Here is a 19,377-nt window from a genome sequence, read left to right on the forward strand (position 1 = left end):
GAAATTAATGAAAATCAGAGATGAATGAGATGGAGTTGGGTTTCCATCCATGAAACTCAGGGACAGGGAGGGTAAAAATCAGTCACCAAAGCAGGTGATGACGTGGACCTTGAGGAAATAGTACCTTGTTGGTGTTTGTGAGATAAGAAACTGATGGCAAAAACTGCTGAACAGTTATATCGCTAATGATTTATCAGTTTTAAGACTAACAGACTTGCAAACTTAATAGATCTGTTGGTAGATCAAAAGTCATGTAAATGAAATGGATCAATGATGAGAGCGGGCTGATTAAAGATGAGATATGTTGTGTACATTATGCTGTGTTTTCTATGTATTTGTTGTTAAGAAGTTAAGAAGATAATTTTAGGTGATTCAAAATCAGCTGCACTTGGTTTCCTTTCTTCTGTCATACATACAGTCTGTTCTATCATCAAAGTGTCAGCTGACATTTAACATGTCCAAAGTTTAAAATAAGAAGGTCGGAATATGTGCTGAGGTAATGTAATCCTTTTTTGGTTATGTTTCGTTAAGAAAGTTGGCTTAAAGTGAGGGAAGGAGAGCTAAACCAGCTCATTTTAGGCAGCGGAGAAAATACACCAAGGACAAGTACAAGAAAAATAAGGATTATTTTGATGTTTGAGTCACGTGAAGCTACATCAGTAGAGTCCAGGAACAAAAATGTGGAGTGTATGCAAATGAGTATCCCCTTTTAGCTCTGTCAACAATGTTTTTTCATACAAAAAAGAAGGAAAGAGAAAAACGAAAAGCGGAGATAATGTTATTGGTCTGAATTTGGCTTAATTTTTGCTCGAGCTTTTCAAATATGAAACAGCTTCTTCCCACTGATAAGGTGTAAATATGGAGTGAGTGGCTGGATGGAGAATTAGCCCCCCAGGAGAGGTCATAAAAGTTCACTTAAAGCTGGTAAGATTGTTCATATCTGGCGCCTAGCTGGAGATCTAGAGCAATCAACTACATCAGCCCACTGTATGAAAGAAAAGCTGAGGCCAGGCCTAGCCTTTCAGCAGGGGGGCAATAATGCTCATAAAGTGGGCAATAAAGGACTGATTGTCCTGTGGCCTGCTTTGGGAGATACAAAAAAAAAAATATTAGGGATGGGTTATGAGCTTTGCCAAGTGTGAGTCCACAACCAGTTACCCACCTCTGATAGTCAGATAGGCGGAGGCCTCCGCTTTACCCACACGGTTCTCTGCGAGGCACGTGAAGGTTCCCTGATCAATCATGGATGCTTTCTTTATCCTCAAAAGGAAGTCGTCTTTTTCATATCTAATGTCATACCTGGTGACAGAGAGGAACAGTGACAGCAAGTCAAGTAACATCCCCAGCTGATTTAATAAAGCTGGAAGCATGATAACGGTTATATGCAAATTAAAAATCTCACTTTTAAAGTGTAGTGTAAAAACAACAAACAAACAATGATATCAAATTGCTGTTGTATAAACTACCGTGTGATGTTTTAGATGGAAGCTTTAAACGGGTTGTGTCTTTTTTTTTGATACATTAAAGGCAGACTTTCTAAGGCAATTTCTACAGTGCTAGAAAAAGGGAAGTAATTATATTGCGATGAATGCATGGCAAAATGAAAGGTGCTTTCAGCTGGAACCCTGACTGTTCCACTTTTTCAATATTTATAATGACGAACCACCCACTGTGGTGTGGGCTGTGCAGTATACCTACGTGTGTGTGTGTGCCTAAGTGTATGAGTGTGGAAGAGAGCAACGAAAAAAGACAGAAAGGCAGAGGGAGAGAGAGAGAGAGAGAGAGAGAGAAAAAGAGAGAGAGGAAGAGATAGACAAACAGTCTGAGAATAAGGGAGTGGCATAGTCTGACAAACAGAGTATGATGAATGAGCTGAGCAGTAAGAAATGACTAATTCATAGAGATGTTCCATGCATCAGTGTGTATCCACCAGTGCAGCATACTGTAAGTCAGCATCACTGAAGTTAGAGGGAGAGAAACATCTAAGCTACCAGAGTTTAGATAAGTGCCTCATAGGGGCTACAGACAGAATGAGTAAAGGAGCAAGGAGTCGGGCTCTCCCTCTCTCGGGTCCCTTTTGGCGTGAGCGATCCTGTGAAATTGTCTAGCCAGCCATACTGATTCAAAGATGGGAGACAAGTCGAGCAGAGAAATGGCACAAGGGGTGAGAAAAAGTCACATCAGAAATAGCTCTTCCAAAGGGTGTGGGCGGAATATCGATGGGAGTTGTGGGGTCTGTCCAGAGTCTGGTGAAGACTCCATTCACAGCACATCCCTGACCCAGATACAGACTTCCCAGGAGGCTGGTGGGTTTCGGAAAAGAATGAAAGAAGTTGAAGGAGGGAAGTGAGGCGAGGTAGGCCTGAAAGTAGGACATGTTTCTGGAGTCAGGGGGTACTGAGGTACAGGACATAACATAGGTAAGCAGACAGACTGCCAGACATAGGGCGGCAATCAGTTGTTATAGTCTAACTCAAAATATAATCTAACATAGAGGCACTTTATAGCGTGTTAATGGCTTACACCATGTTTATTTCTTTTTAAAAGTAAAGCCATTAAACAGCATTCATTTCGACATGAATAATCACATTTTTGTATAAAAAAGATGAACTACTATGTTTCGGCTAAGGAAAACATACCCTTCAATGCTTTAATTAACTAATATAGCTGATTAATTTCGAAGCAGCTCCAAAAGTAATTGAAAACATCTCCAAGAACAAAACCTATAATTATTTTTGCATTACAGCTGCAAAATTGAATCTCAGAAGCAGTTCAGAGAAACAAATAAACTAGTTAAACAGTCATAACTATAGACTGCTGTTGCGATTAGCATAATTGCAGCGTACCTAGTGCTGTACTGGCTGATAGGCTGATAATATTTATAATGAAATAGTTTAGACAGAATGCTTGCCATGGTTGTTTTTTTATTTAATTAAATGTAATTGTCTGTTACAGTTTGTGATAAAAATCTGATTCATATCACATCTTGCAAAGTCCTTGAAAAATGTCTGAGATGACGAGCTGATGTAAGTTACATACTTCAGACAATGACAATTTATCAGTCTTCAGACTTCAAACTTCAGTTAGAGAAATGTAGTGACTGAATCACACTGTTTCTATGCAGAGATCATATATTAAAAGCATATAAAGCATAAGACAAACAATGATAGGTTAATAATAACTTTTTAAAATGAATACTCCTATGTGATACACGAACTGATGCATATGATGTGGCCTAAATGTGTGGAACAAATCGCAGGAACACTACATATTATAAAGCAATCCATTGCAAAATTACCATAAACTGGATTAAAACATGACATGATTAAATAAACACCATTACAGCTGAATATCCAGTTACTAGGCCATTGTAGTTCGTTTCCTTTATACTCTAGACAGTATATAGGATCCTATTGTGTTTCTTTTAGTGCCTTTTGTGCCACAATTGAATTGTACAAAGCTGGCATTAGTAAAAAGAACACAGGGACAGACATTCATGTGTTTTTTGGCTGAGGAATTTAAACAGCAAAAAAATGAGATTCTCTGCAGCTAATAAATTATTTTTTGACAGACTAATTAAAGTCTCCCATGAGTAATACAGTATGTTAAAACTTCTTTTCCTGATGGGACTCATTAGCTCTCCTCAAACATTTATCTATTATCGTTTTAGCATCGATACACATTCACACAAACGCGAACGCGCACATGGCACACAGACGTGCACTAAACACATTCAGTCACAGTCCTCACCTGCCACGAGTAATATCCACATCCTCTTTTTTCCATCGCAGCGCAGGCGGCGGGTCACCGTGGACTTGACACCTGAACTCTACGCTCTCGTCAACTAAGACCACCTGGTTCACTGGCCGTTGCACAAACACTGGTCTTTCTGGATGTCAGCAGGAACGATAATACAGAGGCGAAATTTACTTTTGATATACTGGTTAAATGATGTAGGTGGCAAAAAAAGAAGAAGCTATAATCTATTATTTTCTGAACGGAGCATATGTGAGTGTCAGACTTCTTACCAAAAACTGAGAGCTGAGCTTTTTCACTATCTCTCTCCCCAACCATGTTGGCTGCCACACAGACATAAATCCCTGAATCACTCTTCTTGGTATTTGAGATGGTCAGCTTTCCTCCACGGACCTGAGGAAGAAAAGGCACCTGTAACTAGAATGAACCGGTTCAATGCAAAGTCCTTTACCCCCGTGACAGTTCCGGGTTAATGTGAGTAGCTGAGTATGTGATTTAGTGTATAGGTCCTGAAACAGCAAAGGAGTCCCCTCCCTAAGGGAATTAACCTACTGTGATCCTGTCGTCCTTGAGGTCAAGACGAGTTTTATCTTTCCTCCAGAAGGTGGTAGGTTCGGGGTGCCCACGTGGCGGCTGACACTCAAAACTGGCAGTCTCTCCAACTGCCACAACCACGTCCTGTGGATTCTGCCTGAAGTCATCACGCAACACTTAGAAATATAAAAAAAAGAGAGCAAGGATTGTTACCATTTCTTTAAGAAAATCTACTTCAGGTCACTAGTTTAAATTTTCATTCAGGTTCAGCTGTTCCATTATGTGAACCAAAAATTACCTTTAAGATTGAGCTGCCACAGGCTAACAGAACTCTATGACTCTTTTTTTGTAATTTAAGAGTTCAAAGATAATTCTGTCAAGTAGACTGTCGCAGGAGACAATCGCCCATCTGTCTCCGATAATACAGTCATCACTCTGAGGGCATAATGAAATGTATGGGCTCTGCAGATAAATGCAACACCATGTATATATCTAGGTGGGGTTAGCAGTACAATGTGCGAAGGAAAGACACACCGAAACACAGAAAGAGACATGAAAGCAAAGCACAACTATTAAAGACACACAAACAGGCAAGTCTAGATAAGAAGTAAAGTAAATGATCATGCATTAAAAATTTAAACTGTAATAAGTCTGACTACTTGAGGCTGAATCACTCAGTGTAAAAGTACCTGATAAAAGCAAGTGAGCTACACTCTGGTAAGTGCACAAAAGACATTGGCATACGGACATAGACATCAGCCTATACTAGCAATGATCCGGTCAACATTGAAATACCTGATTGGGTGAGGTGAAAAACTTTGATCATTTTGCTACAATGCAATGCTATCCTTTGAGTAGAATCTACACAAAACAACCTTGATTCCATGAGGTCACCTACAGCCTAGGGGATGCAAGGCTCCACAGCTAATGGGCTAGTGCTGGACACCACAGTATCCTCCTCAAACTAAACACACTCAGCAGGTTCAATCTCAGGGTACCATGAATTATCCCGGCACTTTAAAACTAATTTTTCTAGAAAACTTTGATAGTAAAGTACACACTGGCCTGAAATTCACCGAGTCCCTAAATCATTAAAATTCATATTCTGTGAATTTTGAATACTCCAAAAGCAGCCCAGTAAAAACATGAATAACTCTCTTCATAAATTTAATAGCCAGAACTTACTATTTACTCACTTGCTAATGAAAGTTCATGAAAATGGATACTATGGTTCAAAATGATATTAGGCGTCGGTGTGTTATGGCTATGGTCAAATCAGGCACCTTGAGATGATTGAAAATATTCACTCTCCAATTCATTATTGTGTTTACTTTAAAACGCTACCAAGCTGCATCAAAGGCTGCACAGCGGTCTCTTAAATAATTCAAACAGTTATTGAACATTTTCTTATACAAAATTTATGATTTTCAATGTTTTATGAAATTCATTATAACCATAGTTACATTTCCAGTAATATTTCTTGACATAAAATATTTATTTATTTTTTCTCTTTCTGAGACCTTGGATGACAACAACGGTTGGTAATGGGCCTGAATTTTTCAGCAGACACAGGGTCAAACTTTGGTTTCTTAAAAAGAAGTTGAAACACCGCATATAGGAGTTAGGAGAGGTAGTGCAAATAGTGACTGGGGATGCCAATTAGATCAGACTCTGTTGGTGGATGTCTATGAAAAAACAGGAGCAGGAACAAGGCCAGATTTAGAACTAAGAATAAAAATTTGTTTCAAAACAACATCTTTAACAGAGATGCTCACGTTATACTTGAAGTTATACACTGACATGATATGCTATGACACCTGGATGAAGTATGGTGGTTAAAAAAATATGCCTTGTTTATTCTAATTTTCTATCTAGGGAGCTGTAGTTCATTAGAATGCCATTCATGAGCACATTCTCCTTTCTTCCTCTCTTGTCAACATTTTAATTTACCCACGGCAGGGATATCTGCTCTTGATTTTGTGTGTTCAAAGGATCGGAAACATCAAGGATTGTCAAGCAGTCCCTGTAAAAACCATGCATTTTGAACAGATGTATGTGATAGCCGCTGCTAAGTTAAAGGTTAATGCTTCAAAAACTCCCCAGTTCTGTCACAGTTGTTTTCCACATATCATTTTTAAAACTTGTTTTTTTTAACTAACCACAGGATTGACTGTACTGTAAGCCATCACTGAAATAACAGTTAAAAATAGATATCATGATCTGGTTCATGCAATGAGCTGTTGCCTCTTTACATTAACAACTTTTGACGTCTTTTATTTATTTATTTATTTTTTTAACAAGTCTTGCTCTAGGCCTGTTTTAAATTACAAAGTGTGCTGTATGGCAACAATGATGATTTACAAAATTAAAAAATAAATAAATGAATAAAGGGAAGTTTTCAAATTAAATAACTGTCTGTTGTTTAATACAATTCTGCTGTTTCTAATTTTCAGTGAGATGAATTAATGAAAAACTAGAGCACTTTATCATATCCCACACTAGATGATAGCCTGTGTTTGCTTTTCATCCACATTACTGCCATAAGCTATTCTGCTGATATACTGTAACATGAATTCCAAGTCCCAGAGGACACCTCTAGTGAAAAAGCAAATCAGGAAGGAGCCAACAGCCCTTTTGGCCTAACTGTCAATCACATCCAGTAGCTAGAGTAAACGAGCCTCAGTCGCAGACACTACTTTGGCACAGACATATGCCTAGCTGGCTGTCACGTTGTACTCTACGCTTACTGACCCATTCCATGAAGGCAACACTGCACTCATCCAGTCACACAACTGCTTTCCTGTTTTTGTGTTGTCACATCAGAGATGCTTCTCTAACAGCTTGTCCCAAGAGACCGTGAAACACACAGGAATAACTGGAAAACCAGTTAGTTGAAGATGAAGTGAAAACCCAATTACAAGAAGTAAGGCAGGGGAAAAGGCAGTCTGTCTTAAACAAAGGTTGCTGGTTTAATGTAATGGTGGAATTTATAACTGTCACACTATACTGGCAATACACTACAAAAGAAACATATTCTAGGCATGATGTCTGGTGTCAGATACTAATCCATTATCAGCCACTTGCAGCTATACAGTATCTAAATCTAAAGTACCAAATTCTCCCTGTCTCAGTGTGAGCTTGGTCGAGCAGCCAAGAGCCGAAATGTGGAGGTCACAAGTCCAAGAGGAGTTTTTGAAATATGAAGCACATTTATTTCTTCTTCCAAAAGACACAAGAAAACATATTTCTAGCCAAACCCTCTACCCAGACACCAATTCAAAATGCAACTAACATAATCTCTACTCTACTTTAATCCTATCTGGTGCATACCAGATAAAGAGTTTCTTGCACACACACAAAAATGCTCAATATTCACATAAAAAGCACTTCCAAAGCAATTTACAACATCTATCTATATTGACAATTCCCCAAATGCAAGTAAATATCATTCAAATAAATATATCAATACATCTAAACGGTAACACTAAACACCCTTCTAACTAATACGCACTTGATATTACTCTCCAGGAAATAATAAAAGACTGTAGTGGGCCTAGGCTTCTGCTTGAACATATCAAGACTGAGGAAGAGGCAGGGGCAAATTTGTATAATGGATGGATTACATTGTAGTGCTTGTGTGCCAGTAGCTGGGCAGCAAATATCTGTGTATCAATTACTCCCATTATTAATAGCAATGCTCTGTGGTAACTGAATCTAACTAGCAGTTACATTCTGATACACTGTACCTATTGTCTCTGGGCTATTTTTTACTTGTGATGCCACACATGATTTAAAATAACAATTTATCTCTTGATTTACTTTGGTTTGCCATGAATGGTGCACACAATTATCTAAATAGTTTTGGAAGAGAGTAACTTACAATTTCTTGATGATGGACTACTGCAAACTTGAAATTTGGTCTCATTAATAAAGGTTGCATAGTTACAAATTATACATGTTACGGCGCAGCGTAGTAGTGCAGGGGTTTGCACTGCTGCTGCATTGTAAGCAGGTTCTTGGTTCAATCACCTGTCAGTGTCCAGTTACTCTGGCTCCTTCACGCAATCCAAAGATATCCAAGTTAGGTTAATTGTTGATACTAAACTTTGTGACGTGAGATACTTAAAGTGTATGAGTAAAACCAGAGAAGTGCTATGTAAATGCCATTCTGTGAACATTATCAGACTATACAAAAAGCAAAATAATAAAGCCCAGCAGTCTGACTGCTGCTTTCTCTCTGATACACTGAAGTAAACCTGTTTTCTTATACAGGAGAGATAAGATTGTCACAGTACACAGACTCATCCTGTCTATTTCAAATGATTTTGATTCCCTAAGAAGAAAATTGTTCTTTTTGTATGTTTCCAGAATTTTCCATGCTCACTTATTCTCTGTGCAAGGAAAGAACATTTCTACACAGGTATTAGTGACACCCACTGAGAGGTCTAGGCAGGTTTCTGTGAGTGCTAAACTCAAACTTATGTGAGGAATAAGGTTAAGGTGATGTTAATCTGTTGATCCTAAATGTGGAACCCCTGTGGAGGCAGCATCCATGCGTAGGCTGTTGTCAGATGGTAATTATTTCAGATGGTGGGCTGCCACCACTGCCTAATGTTGTCTGATTGAGTACTGCTCAATTATTCAAACAAGGCATTCAGAGGACTCACTCATTTGCCAGTTACATTTATCAAATCAGAAGGAGAGTGACTTGTAAATGGGCTTCATTTCGTGGCACAATGGGTGGTAAAAATATGTGACAAGGTAGAAGTGTCTGAATACAAATAACTATACAGAGGCTCATTCTATGACTAATAGAAAAAGGGTGTTAATGTGGCAGTTGTAAATTCTGAGATATTCCATCTCACTGTTTTGATTTCTTGAGACTCTCTACAGGCTCACTCTACAACTGAATTTCATTACAGCATTTCACCAGCACATCAAATCTGTGAAGATCCCACTTGAGCACTGGATGCATGTTGCTCAGTTTGCAAGCTGCCCAGACGACTCAGAAATAGAAAATCATCTCCATTTTGTCACAAGTACATGGATTTAAAGCAGTATTTATTAACTTACAGCAGGTGATGTTTCAAAACATGCCTTGCTCTATACAGACAGGGCATTTATTAGACGCTGCATTATCTGGTACAACTGCTGTCTCATGTACCCATTAGGCATGCATACATTTACTGCAGAGTCTATCTCCAACAATGCACATCAGCTTAATATTAGTCATAATGCATCCCTTCTGAAAACAAAATGCAATGTTGATATTTGTATTTTAGCTACACCCATCTATAAAACTACTGAGATATTTTGCTAATTTCAGGGCTCACATAGCATGCTAATAAATTAAAAGGCGTGCCGGGATACTAAAAGGATTGCAGTGCAGCAATTCTATATTTAGCCAAAGTCCTTATAATGTCTCTGATATAGGTAAGGTTGATAATGTTCACTTGAAACCCACAAAGTAATGTTCACACAGACAAGTCTGACTAATGAGAGTAGCTGTTCATTAACCTTAGGTGGCTGAATGTTCTCTTTTAAATTCCTCGAGAAAATACAGTAGAATTTAGTACAGATAACTTTTTCCATGGTGCAAAAATCAGTTAAATTCAATGTTATTAATATAGTGCCAAATCACAACAGACACCTCAAAGTGCTTCATATTGTTAGGTAAATACCTGCTATACCCACAATACCAGACCACTAGATGAGTTCAAATATACAATTTAGAAACAGCAGCTGCACAGAAAGCTGTTTAGAAATGCATTTAGCCTTCATTAGTCATAAATCCATAACGAATAAAATTCGATTTTATTAAGAAAAAGTTAGCCCAGAGCAGCTCAATTAGATAGCTAGATAGGTGAGGTAATGATGTAGATGTGTAAACTGGGAGGTTTATTCTGCGTATTTAAAATATCTGAGAAAAATCTTTCAGGTCAATGTAAGAAAATGCAGATTACATTTTTTAAAAATCACTGTGGACCTGCTAGTCGAGTCATTTCAGAGCAGTAATTAATCATAAAAGGCATTTGTACAATATACACAGTGACAGATGGTGACTGTGTATATTTAAATTACAAGCAAATTAACACAGGAAGAATTCTGTGTCTCATTTCCTAACATATAGTGTTTAGAGTGCCTTTATGAGTCAATGTTATATAAACTGCTTGAGGTATAGCAGCGCTATACCTCAGGAGCCAAAAGAAAACAAATATGTGCACAAAGTATATGACTAGCGAGGAAAGATGAAGATAGTAACATCTGAGTTGTTGTGTGTAACAGATGGTTGGATTTCCATTTGGGACTCACAGATGCGGTGAAAAAATGAGGTGCTTCATGTAGACAAAGCTTGACACATACAGTCAACATATTATAAATTCAGGTTTAAACAGCATATCAGCCTTTATTTATAGAAATTGTTATAGCAGCTCTATTTCTGTGAATACATTGTATTTGAGCATAAGGAAAATCCTGCTATTGTACAGCCTTTTGCAGTCAATGATCCAGTGTCCACGAACAAACTACAGCCGTGCCATTTCTTGTGACAGAGGTCTATTACATTTTTGTTTTCTTTTTCAAGTTTGCTTGAGGTTTGTTTTTGTTTTTTTGAACAAGATAGCCTGTAGGGAAATGTCATGTTCTCAGCAGCAGTCAAGGATGTCCCATATCTGTCACATGCATAATATCTACACTGACATACGCGCACATATACACATAAACAAACAGCAAAACAGCTGCCCTGTTCCTATATCACAAACTGTGCTGATGACCATAACACATCATCACTGTTCAAGAGATAGAAACAGAAACCAAGACAGTTATGCCGACACGCACTCAGGGAACAGGGACAGGGAACATGGAGTCAAGAAGGCTATTTGCATTGGGCATTTTTTTTTGAATAAATAAACAACTTAGCATGTCTGTGCCCTAAAAAAGTCATCAGTAATCAGTCAGGACTAAGATCAGCAGGGAGATGAGGAACATTTACACAATGTCCCCTGAGGCTAACAGCCCAGTACAAACGTGCATTACCTATTATATTTCTGGCTTCCCAACAGGAAGACACAACATGAGTAAATTAAGCCCCCCTTCTTTATGTAGACAACACGGTAGCCTGAATATATAACTATATACACTTGAATTTCTGCCATGATTGCAAGGTGTAAGAGTATCGATGACATCAAATGTAGCAGAAAATAATAGACTGCATTGGCTTGAAGCCTTATTGGTATCTCTACACACTTTCCAAGTATAATTTGTATTCCTGACAGCTCCTTAAATATATATGTGAAAATCTTTATTTAATTCAACTATACTTATTAGTGCACATTACTATTAAGTCCAATTATGACCTAATTTTATTTCCATTCTTGCAACGTGAAATATAGAGGGGGAAGACCAGGAGGTACATAGTAACTGAGGTCAGCAGCCTTCAAAAGTATGTTCAGACAGCCCTAGCACCGCTTTGCTTTGCTTTTTTGGCATCATTAGTGTCAACACCAATTAGTGTCAATACGAGAGCTGAAAATAGATGAACGGTGAAATCTGTGTACGCCTGTGGCAACACAAAAATATAGCAGAGTTTTAGATGCAATTTAGTTTAGTTTTCACTTTGACTTTAGCTAGCACAGGCAGAATTTAGTGAATGCTATTTTGAATTGCTGTTTGTTTAAACGCTCCTCCTTAGCTTCATTATTAACCGCAAAAGGACATTTTACTTTTCCCCTCTTTGCAACCAGATATGTGACACACACGACCACAGGGCACATTTTACCCATATCTTTACTCGTAACCTTTCTTTCCACGGAACGTTTGAGTGAGAGTTTACACCTCACGCTATAAAAATAGTCATTATGAAATCTTTGGCCTTTGAGTTAGGAACCAGTCAGCCACCGTGAAGGGTTAAGAATAAATGCCCTATACCATTGTCATGTTTAATTAACCTCCGTTCTCTTGTCGTGTAAAGTAAATTGAAGTTGTGGATGGTATAGGAGGAATCACCCCTCCTCCCATTACCCACTCCCTCATCTCTCACTTGCTTTGCCTCTAGTTACTGTAACAGCATTCCCTCGGACCACATTTCCACATCTATAATTAATTACTCCTGTCTGCATGAATTTCTTCGCAAGAACACATTCCTTTATCTCTAAGAGTAACCTATGTAAATCTGCTTCTCCCTCCTCTCCAGAGTCACAGTTTCAATCTCATCTATATAAACCGCTAAATCCAGATGCACTGTTGTTTGTACAGGAGTGTTCAAACATTTTTGTGTGGACTTAGTTTGTGAATTTGCATCTATGGAGACTTAATTCCTACCCATTCTTACCAGTGTTCTATCTTTCTATTTGGTATCTAAAGATAAAGAAACCTGCTTTGATACTTCACTGTTAGTTATTGGAGAAAGAAGAAAAGGAGAGAAAAAAAATGGAAGAAAGCAAGATATATAAAAGGTCAATCACAATATTTTTTTCTCAAAAACCATGGGTGTCATAGACCCTTAGAGCAATATTTTCAAGAAGTACAACATGAGGGGAAAAATGAGTCAGGGATCAGAATCTCACATTTGATTCGCCTTGTTTCACTAAAGCAGTGGTCACCAAGGGGAAGAAACCTTACTTGCAGGCACTAGTTATATCTAACTGAATTTATGCACCCTGCTGTGTTTTATATTCATCATTGTTGGTATCATCACAGTACTGCACAGGGTAAAAACAAAAGCTATTGCAGACTTTTAAAAGTTAAAATGGCTTGATCTTTTCTAGCAACCACTTTTTTCTCTTCACTTTTCTGTTCACTACAACCTTGTTCACTGTCTTCTGTTTATACCAGTAGAATATATGCAATTTCCAAGCTGTCTTGAGTCATGTGGTAAAAACTGAACTAAAAAAAAAAGTCAGAGAATATCAGAAACAGAAAAATCCAACTGAGATGCCATGATCTAAGCACCTGCACAATGATGTCCACCAGAGATAGTAGTAGTAGCCTATATATAGAAATATATGATTGAATTTGAATAAATTATTGGAACAACTATGTAGGGCACAGCTCACTACAGCTGTCATTCAACACAAAAAAGAAAACTAATTAATATGATAATCTCAGTCAAACACATTAACTGATGATATATGGGAGGTTTTGTTACTTTGATTGCATGGATTTGACCTTTGATCTCTAAATGAGAAAATTAACTGAATTAATCAATTATATATGAAGGCTGGATATATAACAGGCTATCAGAATATAAACTGATAGCCTGTAAAAAATGTACCTACATACCATTTCTCATTCAGGTCTCTGAGTTCTCATCTCTGAATCTGAATACGTAAATTTTAATGTTTTGGCTATGGCCATTTTAAAATTTTGGAGTCAGATTTGGACGAGAGAGTAAAATGCCAAGTCATAAGCTAACGGGACTTAGCTTGGTTAGCAAACTGTAACCACAGACTGAATGGATGCAATATACGGACACAGATATCTGCTAGTTAGAAACAAAAACCAAAAATGCACACTACACTTTTATATTAAAGATTCTCCCAAAACACCACAAACATGGGACAGAAGATGAATTCTGTGTCTCAAATTAGCCAAAGGAAACTTAGCAGAAAGCTAGCAGCTAAGCTCTTTAACTTGCAATAGGTGAGTTATCAATACTATATAGCCACATGAGACCCTCTTCTACGGGCTTCAAGTTTTCAATAAGGCACAGGACCTTATTATAAAAATTATAATAATAAAAATCATAGTAAAAAATAATAATAGAAAAATAATTTCTCATAAAAATGGATCACCATCAGCAAGCCTAAACTTATTTCTTAGCAGCTAAGAGTTTTGACTAGAATATAGATAAGCTATTTAACAAATAATCAATTTAAAAAAATCAACTGAACAGGACAAAATTCAACTTATTTTTCATTCCTTGGTACAAACACAATCACGCCGAACATCTAACATTTACACTGATTTAATAGAGCTGATGAGCTAAAACTGGCTGCCCACAATGCTGATGTATTAGTCAAAACCTCATTTAGCATTTCAAAGTGATAATCCCGAATGCACAAGGAAGGATAAGAGTCCAGTTATATCTCCCAGTAATTCTTAAGCTTCTCCCACAGCCAACTAGCCTCGATACAAATACTCCCTTGAGCAGTTTAGGAGATTATTCACCACAAAATGCAGTTAATCACATCTATATACACCTTCTGGTAAGCCCCAGGTCACCAGTTACATACTCTGTATGTACACAGCAACTGGAAGGGAGCAAGTGTTGGTGGCTGATCCATACCTGCCACCTGCAGTACCTTCCTATGATCCCTCTGTGTGTCCTCCATAACATAAAGCAGATTAAAAAGCACTATCTATGAGACAAAAGACTTCAGAAAATGGCATCAATTTTTCATATATGACATTTCCATAGAGAGATAGGTATGGAGAATCAGACCAATCTTCCAGTGATAGCCCATCATGGGGTGATCGGTCTCAGCTGAGAGAGGGCGTCCTTTCCTGCATGAACACACACAAGCATATTCATCCACACACAGGGAGGTACATGTGCAAACACAATCACACCTAACTCCTCTATCTTTCTCTCACACACACATAAGACAAATCTGCTCCGTTCATCAACATATTCTTGCTGCTGACATCCACATTTCAATTTCATGTCTCTCTTCATCCTCTGTCTTCTATTTTTCCCCTCACATTCTCCATCTGTGGTACATTTTTGCAAAACAAAACAAAGGAGTTGGCGTCTTTCAACTCTTCAGAAAGTTCTGTTTATCCACGTAACCAAGCATTATTCTGTTTCACAGCAATCTAACCCGTCTATCTCCATCAAACCATGCTCCCTGAATCCCTCCGCATATCCCTCCCTAAACACAAAAAGCGCATGTCATTTTTCACGATGAATCCAGTGGCAAAAATGTAAAACAAAACAGACCAGGAAAATCAAAAATCACAGTTCGTTATTTGAGCAGAGCGTGTGGTGCACTGCTTGACAAAATAACTGTAAATACTGACACGGCTAATCTCAACACAGCTGTTAGTATTAGGTCCTTTAATCCTGGTCCAGATCGGTGATGTGCTCACACTGGCTTGGGGACAGATGAGCAACAGCCACCAGGCTGCCAAGTAGGCTAAAGGCAGCAGACTGGCCTGACGCTCACTTTTCGACATGATAAGCCGGGAATCCGTGAGCCCTGGAGCGGGGCTCTAAAAGCAGTCTTTGTGGTGCATCATACAGCCTTTGACTAAATATCACTGGCCATGCTGCAATCTAACACCAGATCGCTGCAATGTATTTTTTACCTTTGATCATGCCTGTTACATACATCTGTGCTGACAGAAATCCTACTTCTGAACGAAAACAGGGGTGCACGACAGGAGTGGCGCACAATTTTTATTTACCTGGTATTATTATTTTTTTCATTTGTTAATATTAAATTATTAAAAGACAAATAATTTCAGTGTAAACAGCACTGATGTGTCAGGTTGAATTAAAACTATGTAGGAGATACCAATTTTTTAAAAAAAGATCCTGTAAGCTATGAAGTGGCACTATGCTAATAACAAAAAGATGACAGCTAATGCTCTGCTCAGCTTTAGCTTTCTTCTGAAATTAGTGTAATGTTTTTGTAGTATTATAACAGGAACATCTAAAGTGAATTCTCTTTGAATGTCCTGCAAACCTGTCTCTAACTATGACTGAATAAAGCGACAAACAAATCTGAGCCGCACTTGCTCTCTGAACCATCTATTGTTGATTCATCAGTTGCTTTCTTTCCACTCTTTCTTCCTCTAATTATAGTGTGAATACTAAGTAAATCCTTTTAAGCCTGGCAGTAAAGGGAAAAAGTAAACACACGCTACATATGACGTGCATCAGTACAGTTAGCTCAGATGCTCTTCATATAAAGAAGGATAATACCTATTTGATTTTCTAGTCCAATGTTTCCTCTGATTTTATCAAATCATATTTGTTCATGCTTTCACAATCTGTCAATCACGGCTTCTAACTGACACACTATCACTCACTGGTGAGTGCTCCGTCTGATGAAATACTGTGCACAACAGAGGGATGGTTCTTTTCCTTCAAGCAACATAATAACCCTTTAAATCTCTGTGAAAATGACTGCTTTGAGAGGCTGACTGTGCAAGTGCTGCACTTCTCTGTTGCTGACATGCTGGAGCCAGTTGCACTGACTTTACAGTCTGATCTGCATACGACGCCGTGTGCCAGACCCGATTGTCTGTGGTCAGGAGAAGAAGCGAGAGAAAGAGACACGGCAGCATCTGTGCCACGTATCTGTAAGAATAAAGGTCATAAGTGTAAGACATGCAATAAATGACTGACAGATGGAAGCACAGACATGGATGCCAACTCAAATTCTCTAGGTACACGGCGTAAGGAAACTGACAATCCTGTCTCAATCTTCTGGATTAGGAAAAACAACCAACACCCTTGCGGCATACACACAGGCAATGCAAACAAACTGTACCCTGTTCTGTACAGCTTCTTTATTGCACAACTGGAATCTAAAGAGAAACCGTTAAAAGACAGAATTCACTAAAATTATGGCATCCTAAATATATTCTTTAAATTCACTGGGCAGATATTACACCAAATGTATTTTAGATGTAATCTGCAATTGTGAAACTGGTTTATTAACCCATTGGTGAGCCTGTACAATCTTAGTCAGAAAGCCCAGGTAGGAAAATGACAACAAAGATTTAAATCAGCTCTGTAATTGGCTATTAAAAAATACTGCAGGTTTTATATGCCAAAACCAATGAACAGGTTTCCTTTAACTGCCAATTAGTAAATCTTCTAATCTTCTAGGTAAGCGCTCAGATGCTTTGAAATGAAATTTTCAAAAACAGTAGAAAGTGATCAAATATTATCTTTTCATAACAACACCATCCTGTTATGATTTGTGGTGTTTTTTCATTCATTTACGGAAAACTATGAGTGCAGTGGATGTCAAAAGAGAAGAAACAAAGTTGTCAATCATGACACGTAAGTTGGCTTTTTATAGTTAATAAAGCAGTATTCAGCCTGTGCTCCCTGCACTACAAAGACTGCACTTATTATTGTTAAGTTGCACCAATTACTGGCTGGCAAAGGCATTTGAGAAAAGCACCATTAAACTCAGCATCCGAAGAAACAGAAAACAGCCGGGTGTTTTCTCTCAGGGAATGTAATTGATGAGACGCTGTGGAACAACACACCCACTGGAGCGTCCAGTCCCTCAGCAAATTATTACTTGGCTTACAGTATGTGCGGCGTCTACCTAGTTGTCATTTCTTATATATCTCCTTGTTATTACATACTTTGACTCATAGATATCAAACATATATAATACTGTGACTATATAACATCTGCTACCATAAAATCAAAACTTCTTTTAATTTCTTTTTGTGTACAAATGTTTAATTGTGCTTAATGTTCATTGTAATTATCGCCATGTTTGGAGTCAAGATTAATGTTTGTGCATTTCAGCATCGCACATCTCCTGGAAGCAGTGATGTGCATAAACAGAGCTGCATTCAAAGTATGCTCAATAGACAATCTAATCCACACAGCAGCAGGAGAATCGTCTTTCAGACTGACACCATGAGCCTTGAGCATCCACACATTAATAATGCGCTTCCCCCCCCTAAATCTTTATATTAGATGCTATGTGTAAATAAATTATTTCTGCATCTCTGAATGAAATCCACAGGGTGAGCAATGTGTAAAAAGTGTCCTTTGCTAAAAAAGCGCAAGCAGTAAGTGGTGAACACTGTCACCAAACAGCAAGGAGGCCTCAGGCTTGAAGTGAGTTTGCATGTTTTCCCTTTGGGTTATATACCTCCCTCTACAGTCCAATGACGTGCACTTTAGGTGACTTGGAAATTATGAATTGCTTGTAGGTGGGAAAGTATTTGTGGTCCATATGTGACAATAGGAAGGAAAAACTCCCTTTTAACAGCAGGGATCAGGCTCAGAAAGGGAAGCCATCTCCTTCAACCAGATGGGGGTAAGGGGAGGGAGACGGGACAAAAGACACACTGTGGAAAAGAGCCAGAGTTTAATAATAACTAATGATTAAATGTGTATATACAGAGGTGAAGAGCTTAGTGTATCATATGAAGCCTCCAGCATCCTAGGATTATTTCAGGGTAACTAAGGGAGGATTCAGGATCACCTAATCAAGACCTAATTATAAGCTTTATCAAAAAAAAAAAAAAAAAAGAAGTTTTAAGCCTAATCTTGAAAGTAGAGAGGTTCCACTGAGGAGGGGCCTTAAAGTTGAAAAGACTTCTATTCTGCTTTTAAATACCCTGAGAACCACAAGCCACCACCCTGAAAGCAAAGTGCTCTAGTCAGGTAATAAGGTGCTAATAATCTTAAAAATTAAACCATAATGCTGAAAGTCCCTTTTTTGTTAGGTTTATCATGCATTTAGCAGTGACAGCTAAGGACTAACAACTGTTTATCAGTTCACCAATCAAATATTTCAAAAGCTTGATTTGGGGTTTAATTCTGAGAGATCCATGCTCCACTCAGGGTGAACCAAACTTTGGGCAGATCAAATGTTTATGCAACTCCCCTTCATGTGCCTCTAGGTGAAGTTTCTATTTACTTGTAACAGAGAGTTTGAGAGCATACTAAGGAAACTGTTATGGTATTTGGGGTTAGTGTTTTGGACAGTATTAAATGCCAGGTTTGTCAAAGCCTGCCTTCCATCATTTAACAAATAGACTACAGCAGCATCTTTAGTTATACTGTCTACATATATATGGGAAAATGAACATCAGGTGGCAAATACACATAATGTGTATTTGTACTCATGTGACCTGTTTCACAGCTGTGGCTGGTGATTTGACAGCCACATTAATATCACATGCTTTAACTGATTGTGTGTCAGTGTGATAAGTGCCACTCCTTTTGAAAAGGATAAGGCCTGTGAAAATTGACAAATTTCATCAGTAAAAGTCTGCTGAAAACTATTCATGGATGTGCGAGGTGCAGCCAGATAGATTACTGTTGAGTTTCCAATATCTGGAATCACATCTCTGCCCCCATCGGCTTAATGGACTGAATCC

The 19,377-nt window shown here is 38.2% G+C and overlaps 1 protein-coding gene across 1 annotated transcript in view; it reads right to left on the reverse strand.

The window, feature by feature from the left end:
• The window catches only part of LOC102792291 (roundabout homolog 2-like), an 80,618-nt gene that overhangs the window by 30,687 nt on the left and 30,554 nt on the right, over nucleotides 1-19,377 (reverse strand). The window contains exons 3-6 of the mRNA XM_087847167.1: nucleotides 4,309-4,466; nucleotides 4,029-4,149; nucleotides 3,751-3,889; nucleotides 1,163-1,299 (exon numbers count right to left, since the gene is read on the reverse strand). Of these exons, the coding sequence (XP_087703293.1) occupies nucleotides 1,163-1,299; nucleotides 3,751-3,889; nucleotides 4,029-4,149; nucleotides 4,309-4,466 (555 nt within the window). The remainder of the gene's footprint in view (nucleotides 1-1,162; nucleotides 1,300-3,750; nucleotides 3,890-4,028; nucleotides 4,150-4,308; nucleotides 4,467-19,377) is intronic.

Source organism: Neolamprologus brichardi, chromosome 10 (assembly GCF_056152115.1).
Source record: "Neolamprologus brichardi isolate AB-2024 chromosome 10, ASM5615211v1, whole genome shotgun sequence".
Lineage (NCBI taxonomy): Eukaryota > Metazoa > Chordata > Actinopteri > Cichliformes > Cichlidae > Neolamprologus > Neolamprologus brichardi.